The following is a 24195-nucleotide window of genomic DNA, read 5'->3' as shown; positions in this document are numbered from 1 at the left end:
ATGATAGTGTGTGCTCTCAAGATTTAGTTGTTTAAAAATGTGTAACACCTCCCCTCTTTCTCTCTTGCTCCTGCTCTAGCCATGTAAGATGTGCCTGCTTTTCCTTCACCTTCTGCCATGATTATAAGTCTTCTGAGGCCTCCCCAGAAACAGAAGCCACTATGCTTCCTGTATAGCCTGCAGAACTGTGAGCCAATTACAGCTCTTTTTAAAATAAATTACCTAGTCTCGGGTATTTCTTTATAGCAGTGTGAGAAGAAACATTCAGAAAATCGTTACCAAGGACTGGGTCATTGCTATAAAGATACTTGAAAAGGTGGAAGCAGCTTTGGAATTGGGTAATCAACAGAGGTTAGAAGATTGTGAAGGGCTCAGAAAAAGATGGGAAGATGAAGGAAAGTTTGGAACTTGCTAAAGACTTGTGAAATCATTGTGACCAGAATGCTTATAGTGATACAGACAATGAAGTCCAGGCTGAAGAGGTCTCAGATGGAGACAACGAATTTATTGGGAACTGGAGCAAAGATCACTTTTATTATGTGTTAGCAAAGAGGTTGGATGCATCGTGCCCCTGCCCTAGGGATCTGTGGAACTTTGAACTTCAAAATGATGATTTAGTGCATCTGATAGAAGAAATTTCTAAGCAGTAAAGCATCCAAAATGTGGCCCAGCTGCTTCTAACAACCTATGCTCATATGTGTGAGCAAAGAAATGACTTGAAACTTGAGCTTATATTTAAAAGGGAAACAGAACATAAAAGTTTGGAAAATGTGCAGCCTGGCCATGTGGTAGAAAATAAAAGCCCTTTTTCAGGGGAGGAATTCAAGCAGGCTGCATAAATTTGCATAAGAAAACAAAAGCCAGGCGGGTTGTGGTGGCTCATACCTGTAATCCTAGCACTTTGGGAGGCCAAGGTGGGTAGATCACTTGAGGTCAGGAGTTCAAGACCAACCTGGCCAACATGGCAAAACCCTGTCTGTACTAAAAGTACCAAAATTAGCTGGGCATGGTAGTAGGCACCTGTAGTCCCAGCTACTCAGAAGGCTGAGGCAGGAAAATTGAAAGAAGCCAAGTGCTAATATCCAAGACAATGGGAAAGAGGCCTCACAGGCATTTCAGAGACCTTCTTGGCAGCCCCTCCCATCATAGGCCCAGAGGCCGAGTAGGGAAGAATGTTTTTTGGGGCCAGGCCCAGGGCCCCACTGCCCTGTGCAGCCTTAGGACACTGTTCCCTGCATCCCAGTCACTCCAGATTTAGCCACCGCTAAAAGGGGCCCAGGTACAGCTCAGGCTGCTGCTTCAGAGGGTGTAAGCCATAAGCCAAGGCTTCTATGTAGTGTTAGCCCTGCAGGTACAGAGAGTGCAAGAGTTGAAGCTTGGGAGCCTCTGCCTAGATTTCAGAGGATATATAGAAAAACCTGGATGCCTAGGCAGAAGCATACTGCAGGGGTGAAGCCCTCATGGAGAACCTCTACTAGGGCAGTGTGAAGGGGAAATGTGGGGTTGGAGCCCCCAGACAGGGTCCCAACTGGAGCACTGCCTAGTGGAGCTGTGAGAAGAAAGCCACTGTCCTCCAGCTCCACTAGGCAGTAGAATGGTAGATCCACTGATAACTTGCACCCTGTGCCTGGAAAAGCCAGAGGCACTCAACAGAAGCCCATGAGACCAGCCTCAGGGGCTAAACCCTGCAAAACCACAGGGATGGCACTGCCTAAGTCTTTGGGAGCCCACCCCTCATACCAGTGTGCCCTAGATGTGGGACATGGGGTCAAAGGAGATTATTTTGGAGCTTTAAGATTTAATGACTGCCCTTCTGGGTTTCAGACTTGCATGGGGCCTGTGGCCAATTTCTCCCTTTTGGAAGGGGAGTATTTACCCAATGCCTGTACCCCCACAGTATCTTGGAAGTAACTAACTTGTTTTTGATTTTACAGGCTCACAGGTGGAAGGGACTAGCCTTGTCTCAGATGAGACTTTGGACGGTGAACTTTTGAGTTAATGATGGAATGAGTTAAGACTTTAGGGGACTGTTGGGAAGGGAGGGTTATGTTTTGAAATGTGAGAAGGACATGAGGTTTGGGGGGCCGGGGAAAAATGACGTGATTTGGATCTGTGTCCCCACCAAATCTCATGTCAAATTGTAATTCCCCAGTGTTGGAGGTGGGGCCTGGTGGGATGTGATTGGATTGTGGGGGTGGTTTCTCAGGAATGGTTTAGCACCATCCCCTTGGTGCTATACTTGTGATAGTGAGTGCTCATGAGATCTGGTTGTTTAAAAATATGTAGCACCTTCCCCTCTCTCTCTTGCTCCTCCTCCAGCCATGTAAGATGTGCCTGCTTCTCCTTTGTCTTCTGCCATGATTGTAAGTTTCCTGAGGCCTCCACAGAAGCAGAAGCCACTATGCTTCCTATACAGCCTGCAGAACCATGAGCCAATTAATAATCTTTTCTTCATAAATTACCCAGTCTTTCCTGAAGTAGCAGGTCCATAAAATACACAAAATAAAAAATACCCAGTCCAAGGTATTTTTTATAACAGTGCAAGAATGGACTAATACACAGAACATATTCTAGGATAAAGTTAACAACCCTGAAAATTGCTCTTCAAATTTGGTTCATTAAAGCAAATATCATCTTTCATGGCACAATTTGATTTTCTATTCTTCAGGATTGTTTCATCTCTTGATCAATAACTTAAAAATGCTGTCCCCCCAACAAAAAAGAGCATTATCATCATTTTTTATTCCTTTCTTCTTCAACACTAAATATGAGGATTCCACTTGTTCCCATGCTAGAAGAGTATTCAGTAATTAATATCCATATAAAAGAATAAAATTCTTGGCCGGGCACGGTGGCTCATGCCTGTAATCCTAGCACTTTGAGGCCAAGGCAGGTGGATTGCTTGAGGCCAGGAGTTCGAGATCAGCCTGGCCAACATGGTGAAACCCTGTCTCTACTAAAATTACAAAAACTTAGCCAGGCATGATAAAGCACGCCTGTAATCCCAGCTATGTCGGGAAGCTGAGGCACAAGAGTTGCTTGAACCCAGGAGGTGGAGGTTGCAATGAGCTGAGATCATGCCACTGTACTCCAGCCTGGGCAGCAGTGAGTCTCTGTCAAAAAAAAAAAAAAAAAAAAAAAAAAAAAAAAAAGAATAAAATTCTTCATGGGATGAAATCCATTTCAAAAGGTAATCATGACAAGTACTGTGATAATTATTCACTTCAACTCAGACTTTTCCTTGTTCGTAAGTAATGTTGTCCATTTTAAGAACAGCCTTGACACTTACAGGGTTACATTTTTCTTCATCAATTATTCATTTAACGCATTCAAGAGTTCTCCTAAGCAATGGAGTATTTCAATAACACTGTTTGCTCTTTTTTCATTCGCATGATCCTATTGCTAAAAAGGTTTCCCTCAATGGGTTACTTTAAAAGTCAATAAGAAATTTGGGGGACCTTTTTTTTTTTTTTTTTTTTTTTTTTTTACAAAGAGAGATGAGGGCTTGCTCTGTTACCCAGGCTAGAGTGCATAGGTCATAACTCACTGCAACCTTGAACTCCTGGGCTCAGGCTATCTCCCCACCTCAGCCTCCTGAGTAGCTGGGACAACAGGCATGTGCCACCATGCCCGGTTAATTTTTAAATTTTTTAAATAGAGATACAGTCTCACTATGTTACCCAGACTAGTCTGGAACTCCTGCCTCAGGGATCCTCCCGCTGTGGCCTCCCCAGTAGCTGGTATTACAGGCGTGCCACTGTGCCTAGCCCAAGAGCTTTTTCTTTAAAATTAAAATATGTTTTCAGTACTTCAAATAAACTGAGGAGTCTCTCAAATCCATATGTTAAAAAATGCTGGCTGGGCGCGGTGGCTTACGCCTATAATCCCAGCACGTTGGGAGGCCAAGGCAGGTGGATCACCTGAGGTCAGGAGTTCAAGACCAGCCTGACCAACATAATGAAACCCCACGTCTACTAAAAATACAAAATTGGCCAGGCGTGGTGCTGCATGCCTGTAATCTCAGCAACTCAGGAGGCTGAGGCAGGAGAATGGCTTGAACCCAAGAGGTGGAGGTTGTAGTGAGCTGAGATTGTGACATTGCACTCCTGCCTGGGCAATAAGAGCGAAAGTCCATCTCAAAAAAAAAAAAAAAAGAGAGACAGCTAACAGGTTTTTGAATGCAAGAGAATTGAGAAACACTAAATGCCAACAAAATCACAAAAATATCTTAATTATTCAGTTCAATCAAACATTATAAACACTGACATAAGAACAATTTCAGGACAGTTGCTTCAAAGGCCATGGAAAAGACATATGCTGTTTGAGCAGCATTACGCAGAATATGAGCAGGACAGTCAATAGCTTCCATAGAATCAGTGAAGCTTTACTTCACTTTTGAATAAACATTGTGCAAGCATCTACCAATATTTATTTGTATTTTTCCATCAAAAACTGTACAGTTTTTAATAACTCCTAATTCATTAGGAGAATCTCTGCAACAATTTGCTCATTTCTGAAATCTCATCTGGAAGGGATTTTACACAAAATAGCCCCACAAGCAAGCCTTTTTCACAAGAAAACTGTTGCACAGGCAAAGGAAAAGCTTTTCTTCACTGTGATTACTCACATCCATGGTTATGCTATAAAACAGTGAGGCATTTAGAGCTTTGATAATCACTGCAACAGTAGTAAGTGGAGTCATTACATCTCAAATTATTGCAGTAGATTTTGTTCTGGCATTTGAAAATTTGCTTGCAATATTGGCATTAGAAAATACTACTGGTAGCAGTATGTTCAAAGAGTGACTTGAGCTGAATGATGACAATAGACAGTATGGGAGGCCATTACAGCTTTGCTGTGATTATCTTCTCAATCTGAATTTATCTTTAAAATTTGTCATTTTATCCATTCCTTTGGTACAAAAATCACACATCTTTTATGCTTAGCCGTTAGTATATGCTGATTTATATCTGACTTTCCACCATTTTCAATATTGAATAAACACTTGCATACCACATAAAGAGCTGCAAATGGATTTTCCCTCCTTTAATAAATGTACACTTCAAAAAATTTGTCATAAAATTCACTCTTGCAATTTGGCATTTGTGGATTCAAATATACACAAATAAAAACATAGGTAACACAATCAATTTTCAACAAGGGTACCAAGACAATTCGATGGGAAAAAAATAGTCTGTTCAACAAATGGTGCTGAGACAAGTGAATAGCCACATGGAAAAGAATCAAGTTGGATCCCTGCCTCACATCATATAGAAAAATTAATTTGGAATTAATCAAAGACCCAAAATGTAAGAACCAAAATTATTAAACTCTTAGAAGAAAATGTAAGAGTAAGTCTTCATGACTTTGGATTAGGCAATAGTTTCCTAGTTATGACACGTAGAGCACAAACAACAAAAGAAAAAATTGATAAACTGGATATCATTAAAATTTTAAAGTTTTGTGTTTCAAACAACAACATCAAGAATGTGAAAAGACAACCCACAGAATGTGATAAAATTTTTGCAAATCGTATTTCTGATAAGGTACTTGTATCTAGACTATATAAAGAGCTACCACAACATAATAAAAGGACAAGTAACGAAGTAAAAATGGTCAAAAAATCCGAGCAGACCTTCCTCCAAAGAAGAGGTACAGGCCAGGCACGGCAGCTCACGCCTATAATCCCAGCACTTTGTGAGGCTGAGGTGGGCAGATCACCTGAGGTCGGGAGTTTGAGATCAGCCTGACCAACATGGAGAAACCCCGTCTCTACTAAAAATACAAAATTAGCTGGGCGTGGTGGCGCATGCCTGTAATCCCAGCTACTCCGGAGGCTGAGGCAGGCGAGTCGCTTGAACCCTGGAGGCAGAGGTTGCGTTGAGCTGAGATAATGCCATTGCACTCCAGCCTGGGCAACAAGAGTGAAACTCCGTCTCAAAAAAAAAATAATAATAAGAGGTACAAACGGCTAATAAGCAGATGAAGAGATGCTTGACATCATTAGCTATCAGGAAATATAAACCAAAACCACAATGAGATACCACTTCATACCCTCTAAAATGGCTATAATAAAAAAGATAGGCCGGGCACGGTGGCTCACGCTTGTAATCCCAGCACTTTGGGAGGCCGAGGCGGGCGGATCACGAGGTCAGGACATCGAGACCACGGTGAAACCCTGTCTCTACTAAAAATACAAAAAAAATTAGCCGGGCGTGGTGGCGGGCGCCTGTAGTCCCAGCTACTCGGAGAGGCTGAGGCAGGAGAATGGCGTGAACCCAGGAGGCGGAGCTTGCAGTGAGCCGAGATGGCGCCACTGCACTCCAGCCTGGGCGGCAGAGCGAGACTCCGTCTCAAAAAAAAAAAAAAAAAAGATAATGAGTATTAGGGAAGATAGGAAAAATTGGAACCCACATATGATGCTGGTGAAAATATAAATGGTGCAGCCACTTTGGAAAACAGGTTGGCAGTTCCTCAAAAGGTTAAACATAGAGTTACCATGTGATCCAGAAACCCACTCCTAGATCTCCAAGGAAACAAACTGTGCCTCTACAAAAAAACTTGTACACAAATGTTCATAATAGCATTAGCTACAAAACATAGCAAAAAAGTGGAAACAATCTGACTGTTCATTAACAGATAAATGGATAAGCAAGATGTGGTATATCCATTCAATGTAATAATATTCAACCATGAAAAGGAACAAAATTCTGATACATGCTGCAACATGGATGAACCTTATAAACATTATGCTAAATGGAAGAAGCCAGTCATGAAAAACCATATATTGAATGATGCTGATAACACGAAATGTCCAGAATAGGCAAATTAAAAGGTTAGTGGTTGCCTAGGGTTGGGGTGGTTGGGGAGAAATGGGGGAATGACTGCTAATAGGTACAGGATTTTCCTGTTGGAGTGATAAAAATGTTCTAAAATTGATTGTGGTGGTGGTTGCACAAATCTGTGCCTATATTCATTGATTTTTTTTTTTTTTTTTGAGACAGGGTCTCACTCTGTCCCCCATGCTGGAGTACAGTGGCCTGATCTTAACTCACTGCATCCTAGACCTCCCAGGCTCAAGTGATCCTCCCATCTCAGTCTCCTGAGTAGTTGGGACTACAGACATATGCCACTATGCCTGGCCAATTTGTGTGTGTGTGTGTATATATGAAATACATTTTTATACATAAATATATAATATAAATATATATTTTATAAATAAACTATATATAGAGAGAGAGAGAGAGACAGAGAGATGAGGTTTTGCCATGTTGCCCAGGCTGGTCTCAAACTCTTGGGCTCAAGAAATCCACTCATCTTAGCCTCCCAAAGTGCTGGGACTGCAGGCGTGCACCACCACGTCTAGCCCCGTTGAATTGTTTTTAGAGCTGATTTTCAGAGCTTTTGCACCGATGGGAAGTTATCTCTAAATAATGGTGGTTACTTGCTTATGACTCTGGATTTGAGCTAAAAAATTGATCACTGCAAGCATAGAAAGAATTGAAAGAGTTGTATTTGATAAATCTCATGACGGTGTCATAGCGTCTGTCATTAAGTCCAAACTCATACCAAATGGTAACTGGGAATTGAATCTTGAGCTATGAACTTTGAACTCGGACAAAACAATAAATTGAACTCAATATCTGACGCAAAAAAAAAAAAGTGAATTTCTTCTCTGCTTGCAAGGGAGAGTGGTACTTGTAAGGTACAGCCTCTCTGAACAAAGCCAGAGCTGATCTTATAAAAGGTTTTGAAGGCCGGGCGCGGCTCACGCCTGTAATCCCAGCACTTTGGGAGGCCAAGGCTGGCGAATCACTTGAGGCCAGGAGTTCAAGACCAGCCTGGCCAACATGGCAAAACTCTGTCTCTACTAAAAATACAAAAAATTAGCCAGGCGTGGTGGCACAGGCCTGTAATCCCAGCTACTTGGGAAGCTGAGGCACAAGAATCGCTTGAACCAGGAGGCAGAGGTCGCAGTGAGCGGAGATCATGCCACTGCACTCCAGCCTGAGCAACAGAGTGAGACTCTGTCTCCAAAAAAAAAAAAGAGAGAGAGAGAGAAAGGAGCTTTAAAAAAGGCCGGGCGCGGTGGCTCAGGCCTGTAATCCCAGCACTTTGGGAGGCCAAGGCAGGCGGATGAACTGAGGTCAGGAGTTTGAGACCAGCCTGGCCAAAATGGCAAAACCCCGTCTCTACTAAAAATACAAAAATGAGCCGGGCGTGGTGGCGGGAGCCTGTAATCCCAGCTACACGGTAGGCTGAGGTAGGAGAATCGCTTGAACCAGGGGGCAGAGGTTGCAGTGAGCCCGCGCCACTGCACTCCAGCCTGGGCGACAGAATGAGACTCAGTCTGGGAAAGAAAAAAAAATGGTTTTGGAAATACTCGCCTTCAGGGATTGGCTGTCTTTCCGAATCAGAAGTGTGGAGCGAGTGACCGACTCTCGGCTGTGTGTGTGGATACTGGAGTGCGACAGCTGAGTACCCACTGACTTTCGGAAGCTTGGTCGCTGGTGTCAGGCACTTGTTGATTGGCTATTGTCGGAGGCCTAGAGCGGTCACTGATTGGCTGACTTTCAGAAGCGTGGGGTTGTCATTGATTTACTAAGAAGCATAGTTACCGGAGTGAGGCTATCGCTGATTGGCTGATTTTCAGAGCTGTTGCACCGACGAGAAGTTATCTCTAAATAATGGTGGTTATTTGTTCACGACTCCGGACTTGAGCTAAAAAAGTATTTTCCTTTCTTGAATATGAAAGACAAGCACTTTAAATGCCTACTCCCTTCTGGTCTTCCCTCAGTCAAACCCGAAGGAGACACCATAAGGATTGTCCAAATCTTCATTGATGTAGGAAGGATTTTCAGCCAGTGTTGTAATTTAAGTGATCTAGCATCAATTACTGTGAGAGAAAAATAGCTCTAATTATTGCAATTTAGTGTAAAAAGATGAACACAGGACATTTAAGGCATTCCGACAAGGTCAACAAAGGACGCAGGCCAATAATCATTAAATACGTCCTGTATATACAGGACGCCTGGCAACTATCAGTGAAGTATTTCCCAAGTTTCTTGTACATGTCCCTGCAAAAACCGGTAGAGCTAGGATCTTAACAGTAAAGGTCAGGGGTCTTCTGGGATCCTGTGCGCCTCTAACGCTCATGCCCTGCGCAGCGCTGGGTGCGCACTGCTATGCTAACCCGAGGCCAGCTAGGAATCTACTGGATGTTTGAAGGGTGGGTGCGGAATTGATGACCAGGAAGTGGGAAGACACCGTTCCGGAGAACAGGGAAGCGAGCCGGGTACTGGGGAGGTGCCCTGGGTACTGGGGAGGTGCGCTGGACCCTGGCGCCGGAGCGGAAGACTTCGCTGGAGGCCGGGGCTGGCCGGGCGGGGCGGGGCGGGCAGAGCCGGAGGGGCGGGGCCGGGCTGGGAGAGGCTCCGCCCCCGGGCGCGTCCGTGTGCGTGGCCCGGGGGCGCCGCGCAGAGCCCCGCTCTATGATGCCGGGCTTGAGGATGAGGCCGAGCGGCGCTGTGGCAACCCTCACCCTGCGGACACGCGCTCCCAACATCCGGTCCGGCGGCCTCGCAGCTTAAGAAGTGGGGTCTCTGCGGCCGTGCGCCGACCCCCAACTCCAGCCGCTCCCGACGCCCCCATCAGCTCTCGGTGCGCGCGCCCCTCCACGCCCCCGCTCCCGCCCCCGCCCCCGCCCCCGCCGGGCCCGCGCGCCGCGCCCCCTTCCACCCGGCACGCCCTGCCACCCCGCCCGGCCGCAGCCAGCCTGGAGCCGCCCTGCGGGCCACAGAGACCCTCGCAGCGGCACCGTCCTCTTCCGCCGCCAGTCGTCCGCCGCCATGGACGTGTACCCCCCTCGCCGGCTGGGGCTGTCCCGCGCTCGGTCCCCTGGCGGCTCCAGCCGCGGGTCACCCTCCGTCAGGTACGCGGGGCAGAGGCAGCCGAGGGGCGGCTGGGAGGGGGATGCGGGCTGTCGGGGTCCGGCGACGCCTCCCGCCGCAGGGCGTGGTCCGACATGGCTTCCTCGGGACGGTTCTTTCCTGAACGGCTCAGGGAGGAATGTTTTCCCAGGCACGGCGCCCTCTGTAGAGGCCCCACAGTGGCTCCCCTTTGGACAACCCCGCAACGGTTTCCCCACAATGGCTCCCCTTTGGACAACCCCGCAACGGTTTCCCCACAATGGCTCCCCTATAGACAGCCCTGCAACGGTTTCCCCACAATGGCTCCCCGATAGACAACCCTGCAACGGTTTCCCCACAATGGCTCCCCTACAGACAACCCTGCAACGGTTTCCCCACAATGGCTTCCCTATGGACAGCGATTCCATGTGAAGACACTGTTATGACGTCCTCACCCCCATGGAACGTTTCTCCCAGGAAAGATTCTTCTACACAGAACCCCACAGAGGCTTCCCTATGAATAACTCACTCGCCTTCCCCATGGAATGTTTCATCCAGAAACTGCTACCTCTACAGACCTCACACCTCCACACACACAATAGCTCCCTTGTGTAGAGCCCCCAAATGGATTACTTAGAAAGCCCCCTACCGTGGGTCTCTAGAGGCTTTGCCTTTGACAACGGCTTCCTTAAGGAGTGTCCCCCGCCCCCTACGTACATAATGACAGCATCTCCCCTGTTGCGCGTTTCCCCAGCTCCCCCTGCCTCAGCCTGCATCGCGACGCCCCCTCACTCCACAATAGGGAGCTCAGGTTGGGAGGAAGTAGAGGTATTACGGACTCAGGAGGAAAAACTGGATAAATAGGGGAAAGAGGCCTAGCACCCCCGAAAGCGGCGGACACCAGGCCCCTTATCGTAGAGACACAGTCCCAAGCTACCTCAGTATGGGGAGAGGGTGATCGTGGGGAGGTGGGGAGGGTTCCCCGCCCCCTTTAGATATAGGAAGATCCGTTTCCGATTTCTGTGCCCTGTGCCTTTGGTGCTGACCTTGTTAGTCTGGGCATTGTTTGTGATGGAGCTGGTTGGTGTGGGGCGCCGGCGCAGTGTGGAGGTTGGAATGATGGAGGGGTTGCAGCAGAGACCTTTGAGAAGGAGAGGGAGAGAGGGAATGCGAGCGATGAGCTTTCGTACTGCCAAACTGTCATTAAAACAGGAGAGGGTTTTGTTGTTTGCTTTTTCTTATTCTAGCCACATAGCAAAGCAAATATGATATTGTTCCCTTGAAAGGAGGTTGCCAATCTACATGTTAAAACAGCTTTTCTTATATTCTTGTTAATGGTACTTAAGGCATATGTTTTAACTTTGCTTGCTGATCTGATTTTTGGGGTTGTTTGCTTTAACTAGACCAAATTATTGGAGAACAAGAAACTGATTCTTAGAAACCTGTTTCCTTTTTACTTCCCTGCATTCCTTTCCACAACCCAGAGTCCAATATATGTTTGTTGAACAAATAAAGGATAGGGAAGGTGAGGGGTAGATACTAATGAAACATTGCATTTAGGAGTCCTAAATTGCTTCGAATCTGGCAGGTGACATTTTTGAACTCCTGCTCTGCCCTTCAGTGTAATTCCTTGTGGGCTTTACAGTTCCAAGTTTAACTGCTTATGGTAACGCATCTCCAATCCTTTGCAACATTTCTGCCAGTTTCACTGTCTGAAGCAGAAAGTATTTGAACTTGTATAGACATTGCATAGGATACTTTAGAACAGCCATCCGTTAAATCTAGGCTCTGTGTAGGCTTGAGGTTTATCCCAGATCATCTTGAGCTTAGGAATTTGGATTTGAGTCTATTGAGACCTTTAGGGGGAAGAAAAATCATCTCTACCTTAGAATCTGTTTCTTGTTTTTAGTAGCATGGCCATGTGCTTTTTATTTATTCTTTTAAAGGTAGTGATTCTATGTTAAAAGAAGTATGCTGGCTCACTTTACTGATCATACCCGAACTCCAAATCTTCTGTCAAGTGGTTTGAATGAAATTTGTTTGATTTCAGACAAGGAATAGTGCAAGGAACCCCAAGGCCTAGCTGCCCCCAATACCTTTGGTGAAAGAAATTTGCTGAAGGCTTCCCTCCTTTCCCCACTTCTACATGATTGAACGTGCTTTTCTTGCCCATTCAAGCCTTTCCCTTACTCTTGACATTGAATGTTACTAGGACTTTCCTGTCACCCATATATGGCTTTGCTGCTGACTGCTGAGTGATGGAAGGGGCAAACCTAACTGGTGAAGTGACATTCCTAAGACCCATAGATAGTACTCTGCAATTGTATGTTTCTAGCACGGTAGTTCATTTTCACAGATGGAGAATGGAGATCAAGAATTAAAATATTGTTGCTCAGAATTAGAGGCTTCTCTTTAAGCATCAGTGGTAGTCATCAGTCTTACCAGGTATTTTTGGTTTCTGTCTCTTGAGCATGTAGTAGAATTGTACTTGCTTGCTTCTTTGAAATTGGGTATGGCCTTGAGAGTTGCTTTTGGTCAGTGAAATGCGTGGGAATACTGTGTAGCCTTTCATGGTACAAGTTTCTGTTGTGTAGTTTTCCATTCTCTTTCCTTCTGTCATGGTAGCTGTTGGGGCTGCAAATGGCAGCCACCCATCAGTCGAGGCCCCAGAGCTAGCTTCCAGGTGACCTATGCTTGACAGGTAGGTTGAGCAAGAAGTGAAACACCACTGGGATTTTGGAATTATTACCAAGGTATAAACTAACCTATCTGGATCAATGCTAAGGAACCAGTGGAAATCTAGCTGAAAGATGCTTTCTACTTCATAATGTTTTTCTGTGGAGGGATCTGTTCCTGCTTGAGACTTCTTTAATAGTTTAAATTTCACTGTTTCTTTACATAAATAATGCAACAAGTACTCCGTTAGGTGCTGTAGAGTCAGATAAATACAGCAGTCTCCTGCCCTCAAATAACTCTTTTGTAAATGGGAAGAGACAATAACAGTAGAAATCATAATATAGAATGGTGAGACATAAGTACTGAGGAAGAAATAGAGCCGAAAGAACAATAATACAAGAAGGCCTAGTCGGTTTTTGCCTCAGCTATTGAAAGAATGGAGTTGCCATTTATTAGTATTAAGAACACTAGAAGAAGAAAAGACAGTGTAGCAGTGTCTTCCAAGTTCTGAGAGAAAATGGTTTCCTACCTCTGAGGTGGGAGAATAATCGAGAACAGACACTGAAAGCCGCATGAGATTGTTGATAGTGTGATGAGAACTAGTAATCAGGCTGGGCGCGGTGGCTCTTGCCTGTAATCCCAGCACTTTGAGAGGCCAAGGCGGGTGGATCACCTGATCCTGAGGTCAGGAGTTTGAGACCAGCCTGACCAACATGGTGAAACCCCACCTCTACTAAAAATACACACAAAAAAATTAGCTGGGTATGGTGGCGGGCACCTGCAGTCCCAGCTACTCGGGAGCCTGAGGCAGGAGAATCGCCTGAACCCGGGAGGTGGAGGTTGCAGTGAGCCAAGATCTTACCATTGCACTCCAGTGTGGGCAACAAGAATGAAACTCCATCTCAAAAAAAACAAAAGGACTAATAATCGACAATTAGATTCGATAATGTGGATGGTCACTAGTGACCTTGACAAGAACAGTTTTGGTGCAGTGGGTTCAAGAGAAAATGAAGCCAGTCACCTGTAGGTCAGCTACTCGGAAGGCTGAGGTGGGAGGATCCCTTGAGTCCAGGAATTCAAGTCCAATCTGGCAACATAGCAAGAACCCTGTCTCTAAAAAAAATAAATTGATTAATTTACAAAGCAGAAAATAAGAGGAGAATTGAAGACACTGAATATAGACAGTCATAGTGATGTTGTTTTGAGCATGTATAAGGAGAGCAGAGTAATGGGGCTGTAGCTGGAAGATCATGAGGTGTTGAGTTATTTTTGTTTTTAGATGGGCAGACATTATGGCATGTTTGAAAATTGATGGGCTTATGCAGTAGGGAGGGACAATTGATGATTAAAGAGAAGAGACACTTGCAAGGGTGAAGTCCTTGAGTAGGTAAGATGGAATGGGATCTAGTATGTAAATGGGGATGTTGGCCTCAAGTTAGATAGGAGCAATGCCGACAATTCATTGGTGGCAGATTATGTGAACCCAAATGCTGGTAGCTTGTTGGTGGGAGAAAGTGAAAGTTCTCTTCTGATTACTTCTGTATTCTCAGGTAAATAAGAAGGAAGGTCTTCAGCTAAAAATGAAGAGAGGTGTTGGATTCATCCAAGAGAATGGGGAAGAATGAGTTGAAAATAAGGAAAAGTTTTAGGATTTCCAGGCAGCACCTAGTGCCCATTTGATGTTTGTAGTTATAAACCCAGGTGAGACCCTACTTAGCATAGTTGTATACTTTTCCTGCAGCTGTGTTGAGCTACTTGGATGTGGCAATGTGGAAGGGAATAGCTGAAGTAGGATAGAGGACACCACCATTGGAAGTGGGGGAATCAAGGCACCGAGAGGTAAAGATTGTGGTGAATATTGAGATTATCATAAATTAACAGAATGACCTAGGGGTCTGTAGATGTCTGTAACACGGAGAGATAGCAGGTAGTTATTGTTTGAAGACATGAAGAAATGATCAAAAAGTAAATACATTTCTTAGAACCAAAGGACATACATTTCCAGATTGAAAAGACTTGTGAAGAATCTAGCCCAATGAATTTTACAATATCCATGCCAATACCACATGATCTCACTTATATGTGGGTAGAATCTAAAAAAGTTGATCTTGGCCCTGGTGGGAGGATTGCTTGAGCCCAGGAGTTTGAGACCAGTCTGGGTAACATGTCGAGACCCCATCTTTACAAAGTTAAAAAAAAAAAAAAATTAGCCAGGCGTGGTGGCATGCACCTGTGATTCCAGCTACTCAGGAGGCAGAGATGGGAGGATCGCATGAGCCTAGGAGGTCAAGGCTACAGCGAGCTGTGTTCATGCCACTACACTCCAGCCTGGGCAACAGAGTGAGATCCTGTGTCAAGAAAAAAAAAAAGTTGATCTTATAGAAGTAGAGAGTAGAATGGTGGTAATTAGGGTGTAGCGGGGATGGGGAGATGTTGATTGAAGGTTATATAATTTCAGTTAGATAGGGGAATAAGTTTGAGAGATCTGTTATACAACATGGTAACTATAGTTAATGATGATATATTCTTGAAAAATGCGAACTATATGAGGTGATGCATTTGTTAATTAGCTAGATTTAACTTTTCTTTAATGTATATATACTTCAAAACATCAGGTACACAAATACATGTGTACAATTTTATCTGTCAACTTAAAATAAAAATATCCATGTCCCGGCATAGCATCATGAAATTTTCTAGCACCATAAAGACAAAAGAATATCTGTAAATCACATAGATAGGATCAGGAATCCTAGGATTCTAGCAGGATTGGAAGCTAGAAAGTAGTGGAGCAAAGAGTGCCTTTTGAAGGAAAATAGATTCCCACCCAGAATTCTGCACCCAGCCAAACTCTCAGTTAGGTGTAAGAAAGGATGAAGATATTTCACACATGTAAGTTCTCAAAATTTGACCTCCCATGCACGTTTTATGAAGAAGCTACTGGAGGATGTGCTCTAGCAAAACAATCTGATTAAGGATTTCCTGTGCTGGCATCCCTTCTACCGTCTTCTATAGGAAGATTCTACAGATCTTTCTGTATCGAAAGGGAGCGGGGAACCCTCCCCACGATCACCCCCTCCCCATACCGAGGTAGCCTGGGTGACATAGGTAGGATTTTTTTATTGTCAAGAGGGTCATAGGAAAGGATCTTCTCTATCACCCCTGGAGAGTATCAGGGGGCTGGGACTATTTTTAATTGCCATTTCCCACATTGTTTCCCTTGCTGCTTAGATTGGTGTCTGGCACATAGGACTCGCTGAGTATGAACTGCTATTGTTAGCTATTATGAAACACTGCTTCAGTAATTACTTATTGAATGAATAGATAATAATTACAGGTAAAGCTGTGGGCTACGTTAAATTTCATGGGTATTCAGAGAATGAAGAGGCATAGTTGTGAGCTAGGTGGTAAGAAAGTGCTTCATCAGCCGGGTGCTGTGGCTTATGCCTGTAATCCTGGCACTTTGGGAGACTGAGGTGGGTGGATCACCTGAGGTCAGGAGTTCAAGACCAGCCTGGCCTTGGAAAAACCCCATCTCTACTAAAAATACAAAAATTAGGCCTGGTGATGGGTGCCTGTCATCCCAGCTACTGGGGAGGCTGAGGCAGGAGAATTGCTTGAACCCAAGAGGCAGAGGTTGCAGTGAGCTGCGATCGCGCCACTGCACTCCAGCCTGGGCAACAGAGTTAAGACTCCGTCTCAGAAAGAAAAAAAAAGAAAGTGGTTCATGATAGTGATGCTCTAGAGAAAGCACTTTAATTAAAGCCTCACAGAGGTTAGTTATCTCTTCAGGTGTTTCTTAGCTAGTTGCCATTACCCCTGGTTCTCTGGGGGGTTTACAGATCTACAGAAGTAATAACTGCAGTACAGATGGTCCCAGCCTTAAGAAAACTCAAAATGCAAAGCAAGCCAATGCCCTGAAATACCTGAAAATGTGAAGCTTCAGCCTCCAGTTTACTTGGATGCTGGCCAGGAAGGCTTGATGTGGTGCCTGTAGAAGTAAAAAGGGAATGCTTACTTAGACTTGTATGGCTTTATTTCTGGTCCAAGGGTAGAGGCCTATATAACTTCCTTTTCACTTGTATCTGGGATGACAGTATACTGAGGACTCTTGTTTAGTGAGTGTTGTGGCATTAATAGTACACAATATCTTAACAATGTTTCACAGCTTGTGGGGTCTTCTCTGAGGTTCTGACATTTGGAGAGGGGAGTGAATGAGACACAAATGCCCTTTAAGTAACACAGCTTAAATTATTGTTTTTGCCATAAAATTTTTAAAAAAGAAAGTAAAGCAAAGCAGGGTTTGCAACTTGGATATTTAAAATTGTTGTCGGTGATTTTTAGCTCTGGTTTGAAGAAAAGGCAGCTCATTTGGCATTCTTTTTGTTTTTAACTTTTAATTTTGAAATAATTTTAAATTTATAGATGAATTTCAAATGTGGTGCAGAGTGTTCCTATGTACTCTTCACGCAGCTTCCCCTCATATTAAGATCTTACATATAACCCTGGTGCATTTATCAAAACTAAGAGATTAATATTGGTACAAAAGATTTGTTTACTTAGTAAACTTTTGTTTACTTGGAGTTTACTACTCCAGCTTTTATTTGAATTTTCTCGGTTTTTCCACACGTTCTTTTTCTGTTCCAGGATCCAACTCAGGATTTCACATTGCATTTAGGTTTGGCATGTTTTTAATGGTCAAAGAAGTGAAGGAAAGGAATTGTGAATGCTTTGTGATTGAAGACTTGTGAAACTGACTTTACAAAGAACAGATTCTGTAAGGAAATATTCAGAGAATGCCAGAGAGAAGGAAGAAAATGGAAAATAAAGTGTTGTATACACTGGAATATAGTGAACAAACTTCCAGATAACATTTTCCGTTTGTGGTGGGTAACATTTTCTGAAGTTCTGGAATTTAGTTTGTAGAGTGTCTTATGCATACCAATTCATGAAATACGTGTAGACATGAATTGCCATTGGACATGAGTTTTTTTTTTTTTTTTTTGAATAAAAATGATTTATTTATTTTTTTTAATACATACAGTTGTTTTTTTTTTTTTTTTCTCTTTTTTTTTTTTTATTATACTTTAGGGTTTTAGGGTACATGTGCACAATGTGCAGGTTTGTTACATATGTATCCATGTGCCATGTTGATTTCCTGCACCCGTTAACTCGTCATTTAGCATTAGGTGTATCTCCTAATGCTGTCCCTCCCCCCTCCCCCCACCCCACAACAGTCCCCGGAGTGTGATGTTCCCCTTCCTGTGTCCATGAGTTCTCATTGTTCAATTCCCACCTATGAGAGAGAACATGCAGTGTTTGGTTTTTTGTCCTTGCGATAGTTTACTGAGAATGATGTTTTCCAGTTTCATCCATGTCCCTACAAAGGACACGAACTCATCATTTTTTATGGCTGCATAGTATTCCATGGTGTATATGTGCCACATTTTCTTAATCCAGTCTATCGTTGTTGGACATTTGGGTTGGTTCCAACTCTTTGCTATTGTGAATAGTGCCGCAATAAACATGCGTGTGCATGTGTCTTTATAGCAGCATGATTTATAGTCCTTTGGGTATATACCCAGTAATGGGATGGCTGGGTCAAATGGTATTTCTAGTTCGAGATCCCTGAGGAATCGCCACACTGACTTCCACAATGGTTGAACTAGTTTACAGTCCCACCAACAGTATTTCTCCACATCCTCTCCAGCACCTGTTGTTTCCTGATTTTTTAATGATGGCCATTCTAACTGGTGTGAGATGGTATCTCACTGTGGTTTTGATTTGCATTTCTCTGATGGCCAGTGATGATGAGCATTTCTTCATGTGTTTTCTGGCTGCATAAATGTCTTCTTTTGAGAAGTGTCTGTTCATGTCCTCTGCCCACTTTTTGATGGGGTTGTTTGTTTTTTTCTTGTAAATTTGTTTGAGTTCATTATAGATTCTGGATATTAGCCCTTTGTCAGATGAGTAGGTTGCAAAAATTTTCTCCCATTCTGTAGGTTGCCTGTTCATTCTGATGATAGTTTCTTTTGCTGTGCAGAAGCTCTTTAGTTTAATGAGATCCCATTTGTCGATTTTGGCTTTTGTTGCCATTGCTTTTGGTGTTTTAGACATGAAGTCCTTGCCCACGCCTATGTCCTGAATGGTATTGCCTAGGTTTTCTTGTAGGATTTTAATGGTTTTAGGTCTAACATATAAGTCTTTAATCCATCTTGAATTAATTTTTGTATAAGGTGTAAGGAAGGGATCCAGTTGCAGCTTTCTACATATGGCTAGCCAGTTTTCCCAGCACCATTTATTAAATAGGGAATCCTTTCCCCATTTCTTGTTTTTGTCAGGTTTGTCAAAGATCAGATAGTTGTAGCTATGCGGCATCATTTCTGAGGGCTCTGTTCTGTTCCATTGATCTATGTCTCTGTTGTGGTACCAGTACCATGCTGTTTTGGTTACTGTAGCCTTGTAGTATAGTTTAAAGTCAGGTAGCGTGATGCCTCCAGCTTTGTTCTTTTGGCTTAGGATTGACTTGGCGATGCGGGCTCTTTTTTGGTTCCATATGAACTTTAAAGTAGTTTTTTCCAATTCTGTGAAGAAAGTCATTGGTAGCTTGATGGGGATGGCATTGAATCTATAAATTACCTTGGGCAGTATGGCCATTTTCACGATATTGATTCTTCCAACCCATGAGCATGGAATGTTCTTCCATTTGTTTGTATCCTCTTTTATTTCATTGAGCAGTGGTTTGTAGTTCTCCTTGAAGAGGTCCTTCACATCCCTTGTAAGTTGGATTCCTAGGTATTTTATTCTCTTTGAAGCAATTGTGAATGGGAGTTCACTCATGATTTGGCTCTCTGTTTGTCTGTTATTGGTGTACAAGAATGCTTGTGATTTTTGTACATTAATTTTGTATCCTGAGACTTCGCTGAAGTTGCTAATCAGCTTAAGGAGATTTTGGGCTGAGACAATGGGGTTTTCTAGATATACAATCATGTCATCTGCAAACAGGGACAATTTGACTTCCTCTTTTCCTAATTGAATACCTTTTATTTCCTTCTCCTGCCTGATTGCTCTGGCCAGAACTTCCAGCACTATGTTGAACAGGAGCGGTGAGAGAGGGCATCCCTGTCTTGTGCCAGTTTTCAGAGGGAATGCTTCCAGTTTTTGCCCATTCAGTATGATATTGGCTGTGGGTTTGTCGTAGATAGCTCTTATTATTTTGAGATACGTCCCATCAATACCTAATTTATTGAGAGTTTTTAGCATGAAGGGTTGTTGAATTTTGTCAAAGGCCTTTTCTGCATCTATTGAGATAATCATGTGGTTTTTGTCTTTGGTTCTGTTTATATGTTGGATTACATTTATTGATTTGCGTATGTTGAACCAGCCTTGCATCCCAGGGATGAAGCCCACTTGATCATGGTGGATAAGCTTTTTGATGTGCTGCTGGATTCGGTTTGCCAGTATTTTATTGAGGATTTTTGCATCAATGTTCATCAAGGATATTGGTCTGAAATTCTCTTTTTTGGTTATGTCTCTGCCAGGTTTTGGTATCAGGACAATGCTGGCTTCATAAAATGTGTTAGGGAGGATTCCCTCTTTTTCTATTGATTGGAATAGTTTCAGAAGGAATGGTACCAGTTCCTCCTTGTACCTCTGGTAGAATTCGGCTGTGAATCCATCAGGTCCTGGACTCTTTTTGGTTGGTAAGCTATTGATTATTGCCACAATTTCAGAACCTGTTATTGGTCTGTTCAGAGATTCAACTTCTTCCTGGTTTAGTCTTGGGAGGGTGTATTTGTCGAGGAATTTATCCATTTCTTCTAGATTTTCTAGTTTATTTGCATAGAGGTGTTTGTAGTATTCTCTGATGGTAGATTGTATTTCTGTGGGATCGGTGGTGATATCCCCTTTTTCGTTTTTTATTGCATCTATTTGATTCTTCTCTCTTTTCTTCTTTATTAGTCTTGCTAGCGGTCCATCAATTTTGTTGATCTTTTCAAAAAACCAGCTCCTGGATTCATTAATTTTTTGAAGGGTTTTTTGTGTCTCTATTTCCTTCAGTTCTGCTCTGATTTTAGTTATTTCTAGCCTTCTGCTAGCTTTTGAATGTGTTTGCTCTTGCTTTTCTAGTTCTTTTAATTGTGATGTTAGGGAGTCAATTTTGGATCTTTCCTGCTTTCTCTTGTGGGCATTTAGTGCTATAAATTTCCCTCTACACACTGCTTTGAATGTGTCCCAGAGATTCTGGTATGTTGTGTCTTTGTTCTCGTTGGTTTCAAAGAACATCTTTATTTCTGCCTTCATTTCATTATGTACCCAATAGTCATTCAGGAGCAGGTTGTTCAGTTTCCATGTAGTAGAGCGGTTTTGAGTGAGTTTCTTAATCCTGAGTTCTAGTTTGATTGCACTGTGGTCTGAGAGACAGTTTGTTATAATTTCTGTTCTTTTACATTTGCTGAGGAGAGCTTTACTTCCAACTATGTGGTCAATTTTGGAATAGGTGTGGTGTGGTGCTGAAAAGAATGTATATTCTGTTGACTTGGGGTGGAGAGTTCTGTAGATGTCTATTAGGTCCACTTTATGTAGAGCTGAGTTCAATTCCTGGATATCCTTGTTAACTTTCTGTCTCGTTGATCTGTCTAATGCTGACAGTGGGGTGTTAAAATCTCCCATTATTATTGTGTGGGAGTTTAAGTCCCTTAGTAGGTCACTCAGGACTTGCTTTATGAATCTGGGTGCTCCTGTGTTGGGTGCATATATATTTAGGATAGTTAGCTCTTCTTGATGAATTGATCCCTTTACCATTATGTAATGGCCTTCTTTGTCTCTTTTGATCTTTGTTGGTTTAAAGTCTATTTTATCAGAGACTAGGATTGCAACCCCTGCCTTTTTTTGTTTTCCAGTTGCTTGATAGATCTTCCTCCATCCCTTTATTTTGAGTCTATGTGTGTCTCTGCACGTGAGATGGGTTTCCTGGATACAGCACACTGATGGGTCCTGACTCCTTATCCAGTTTGCCAGTCTGTGTCTTTTGATTGGAGCATTTAGCCCATTTACATTTAACGTTAATATTGTTATGTGTGAATCTGATCCTGTCATTATGATGTTAGTTGGTTATTTTGCTCGTTAGTTGCTATAGTTTCTTCCTAGTCTCGATGGTCTTTACAATTTGGCATGTTTTTGCAGTGGCTGGTACCGGTTGTTCCTTTCCATGTTTAGTGCTTCCTTCAGGAGCTCTTTTAGGGCAGGCCTGGTGGTGACAAAATCACTCAGCGTTTGCTTGTCTGTAAAGTGTTTTATTTCTCCTTCACTTATGAAGCTTAGTTTGGCGGGATAGGAGATTCTGGGTTGAAAATTCTTTTCTTTAAGAATGTTGAATATCGGCCCCCACTCTCTTCTGGCTTGTAGAGTTTCTGCTGAGAGATCAGCTGTTAGTCTGATGGGTTTCCCTTTGTGGGTAACCCGACCTTTCTCTCTGGCTGCCCTTAACATTTTTTCTTTCATTTCAACTTTGGTGAATCTGACAATAATGTGTCTTGGAGTTGCCCTTCTCAAGGAGTATCTTTGTGGCGTTCTCTGTATTTCCTGAATCTGAATGCTGGCCTGCCTTGCTAGATTGGGGAAGTTCTCCTGGATAATATCTTGCAGAGTGTTTTCCAACTTGGTTCCATTCTCCCCATCATTTTCAGGTACACCAATCAGACGTAGGTTTGGTCTTTTCACATAGTCCCAAATTTCTTGGAGGCTTTGTTCATTTCTTTTTATCCTTTTTTCTCTAAACTTCCCTTCTCTCTTCATTTCATTCATTTCATCTTCCATCAGCGATACCCTTTCTTCCAGTTGATCGCATCTGCTACTGAGGCTTCTGCAATCTTCGCGTAGTTCTCGAAACTTGGCTTTCAGCTCCATCGGCTCCTTGAAGCCCTTCTCTCCATTGGTTATTCTAGTTATCCATTCTTCTAATTTTTTTTCAAAGTTTTTAACTTCTTTGCTGTTGTTTTGAATTTCCTCTCGTAGCTCAGAGTAGTTTGATCGTCTGAAGCCTTCTTCTCTCAACTCATCAAAGTCATCCTCCATCCAGCTTTGTTCCATTGCTGGTGAGGAACTGCGTTCCTTTGGAGGAGGAGAGGTGCTCTGTTTTTTAGAGTTTCCAGTTTTTTTGGTCTGTTTTTTCCCCATCTTTGTGGTTTTATCTACTTTTTGTCTTTGATGATGGTGATGTACAGATGGGTTTTTGGTGTGGATGTCCTTTCTGTTTGTTAGTTTTCCTTCTACCAGACAGGACCCTCAGCTGCAGGTCTGTTGGAGTTTACTAGAGGTGCACCCCAGACCCTGTTTGGCTGGGTGTCAGCAGCGGTGGCTGCAGAACAGCGGATTTTCGTGAGACCACAAATTCAGCTGTCTGATAGTTCCTCTGAAAGTTTTGTCTCAGAGAAGTACCAGGTTGAATGAGGTGTCAGTCTGTCCCTACTGGGGGGGTGCCTCCCAGTTAGGCTGCTCAGGGGTGAGGGACCCACTTTAGGAGGCAGTCTGACCGTTCTCAGATCTCCAGCTGCATGCTGGGAGAACCACTACTCTCTTCAAAGCTGTCAGTCAGACAGGGACATTTAAGTCTGTGGAAGTTCTTGCAGAGTTTTTGTTTGTCTGTGCCCTGCCCCCAGAGGTGGAGCCTACAGAGGCAGGCAGGCCTCCTTGAGCTGTGGTGGGCTCCACCCAGTTCGAGCTTCCTGGCTGCTTTGTTTACCTAAGCAAGCCTGGGCAATGGCGGGCGCCCCTCCCCCAGCCTCGCTGCCGCCTCGCAGCTTGATCTCAGACTGCTGTGCTAGCAATTAGTGAGACTCCGTGGGCATAGGACCCTCCGAGCCAGGTGCGGGACACAATCTCCTAGTGTGCCGTTTTCCAGGCCCGTTGGAAAAGCGCAGTATTAGGATGGGACTGACCTGATATTCCAGATGCCGTCTGCTTCCCCTTTCTTTGACTAGGAAAGGGAACTCCCTGACCCCTTGCGCTTCCCGAGTGAGTCAATGCCTCGCCCTGCTTCGTCTCGCGCACAGTGCGCTTCACCGACTGTCCTGCACCCACTGTTAGGCACTCCCTAGTGAGATGAAACCGGTACCTCAAGCAGAAATGCAGAAATCACCCGTCTTCTGTGTCGCTGGGGCTGGGAGCTGGAGACTGGAGCTGTTCCTATTCGGCCATCTTGGCTCCACCCTCAAAAAAATGGACATGAGTTTTAACCATTTTAGATAAGATGGCCTGTCAGGAACTAAGTTTGGCAACTGGCGAGATGCTTAACAATAATGACTTAACTTTAAGAAGATGTCTGTTAGAGGAAGGCAGGCCGGTCCTGTTACAGTCATCAGGGAGCCAGGCATCTTCTGTGTTTGTGTTCTGCTGTCTTTTAGCAGGTGGCTTCTATATTCACCATAGCTCCATGATCACAGAATGGCTGTAGGAACTCCAGCCATCGTGTCTGTCAGACAAGAAAGGGAAACAAGAGGTTTCCTTCCTTGTTGAGTCAGTTCTCTTTAGAGAGTTGTGTTGGAAGCTTCTACTTGATGACTTCTGTGTATGTCTCATTGATCAACTCTGGAGGCAAAGGACCTGAACC

The 24195-nt window shown here is 43.7% G+C and overlaps 1 protein-coding gene across 2 annotated transcripts in view; it reads left to right on the top strand.

Moving 5' to 3' along the window:
• The first annotated feature begins 9748 nt into the window (after positions 1 to 9748).
• The window catches only part of C13H20orf194 (chromosome 13 C20orf194 homolog), a 166876-nt gene continuing 152429 nt past the window's right edge, over positions 9749 to 24195 (top strand). For both annotated transcript variants that reach the window (XM_030825350.1, XM_030825349.1), the window contains exon 1: positions 9749 to 9931. In XM_030825350.1, the coding sequence (XP_030681210.1) occupies positions 9849 to 9931 (83 nt within the window). In that variant the 5' untranslated portion in view covers positions 9749 to 9848. The remainder of the gene's footprint in view (positions 9932 to 24195) is intronic.

The sequence above is a fragment of the Nomascus leucogenys genome, chromosome 13 (assembly GCF_006542625.1).
Source record: "Nomascus leucogenys isolate Asia chromosome 13, Asia_NLE_v1, whole genome shotgun sequence".
Lineage (NCBI taxonomy): Eukaryota > Metazoa > Chordata > Mammalia > Primates > Hylobatidae > Nomascus > Nomascus leucogenys.
Note: the sequence above shows the minus strand (reverse complement) of the source record. Positions and strands in the feature narration are given on the sequence as shown.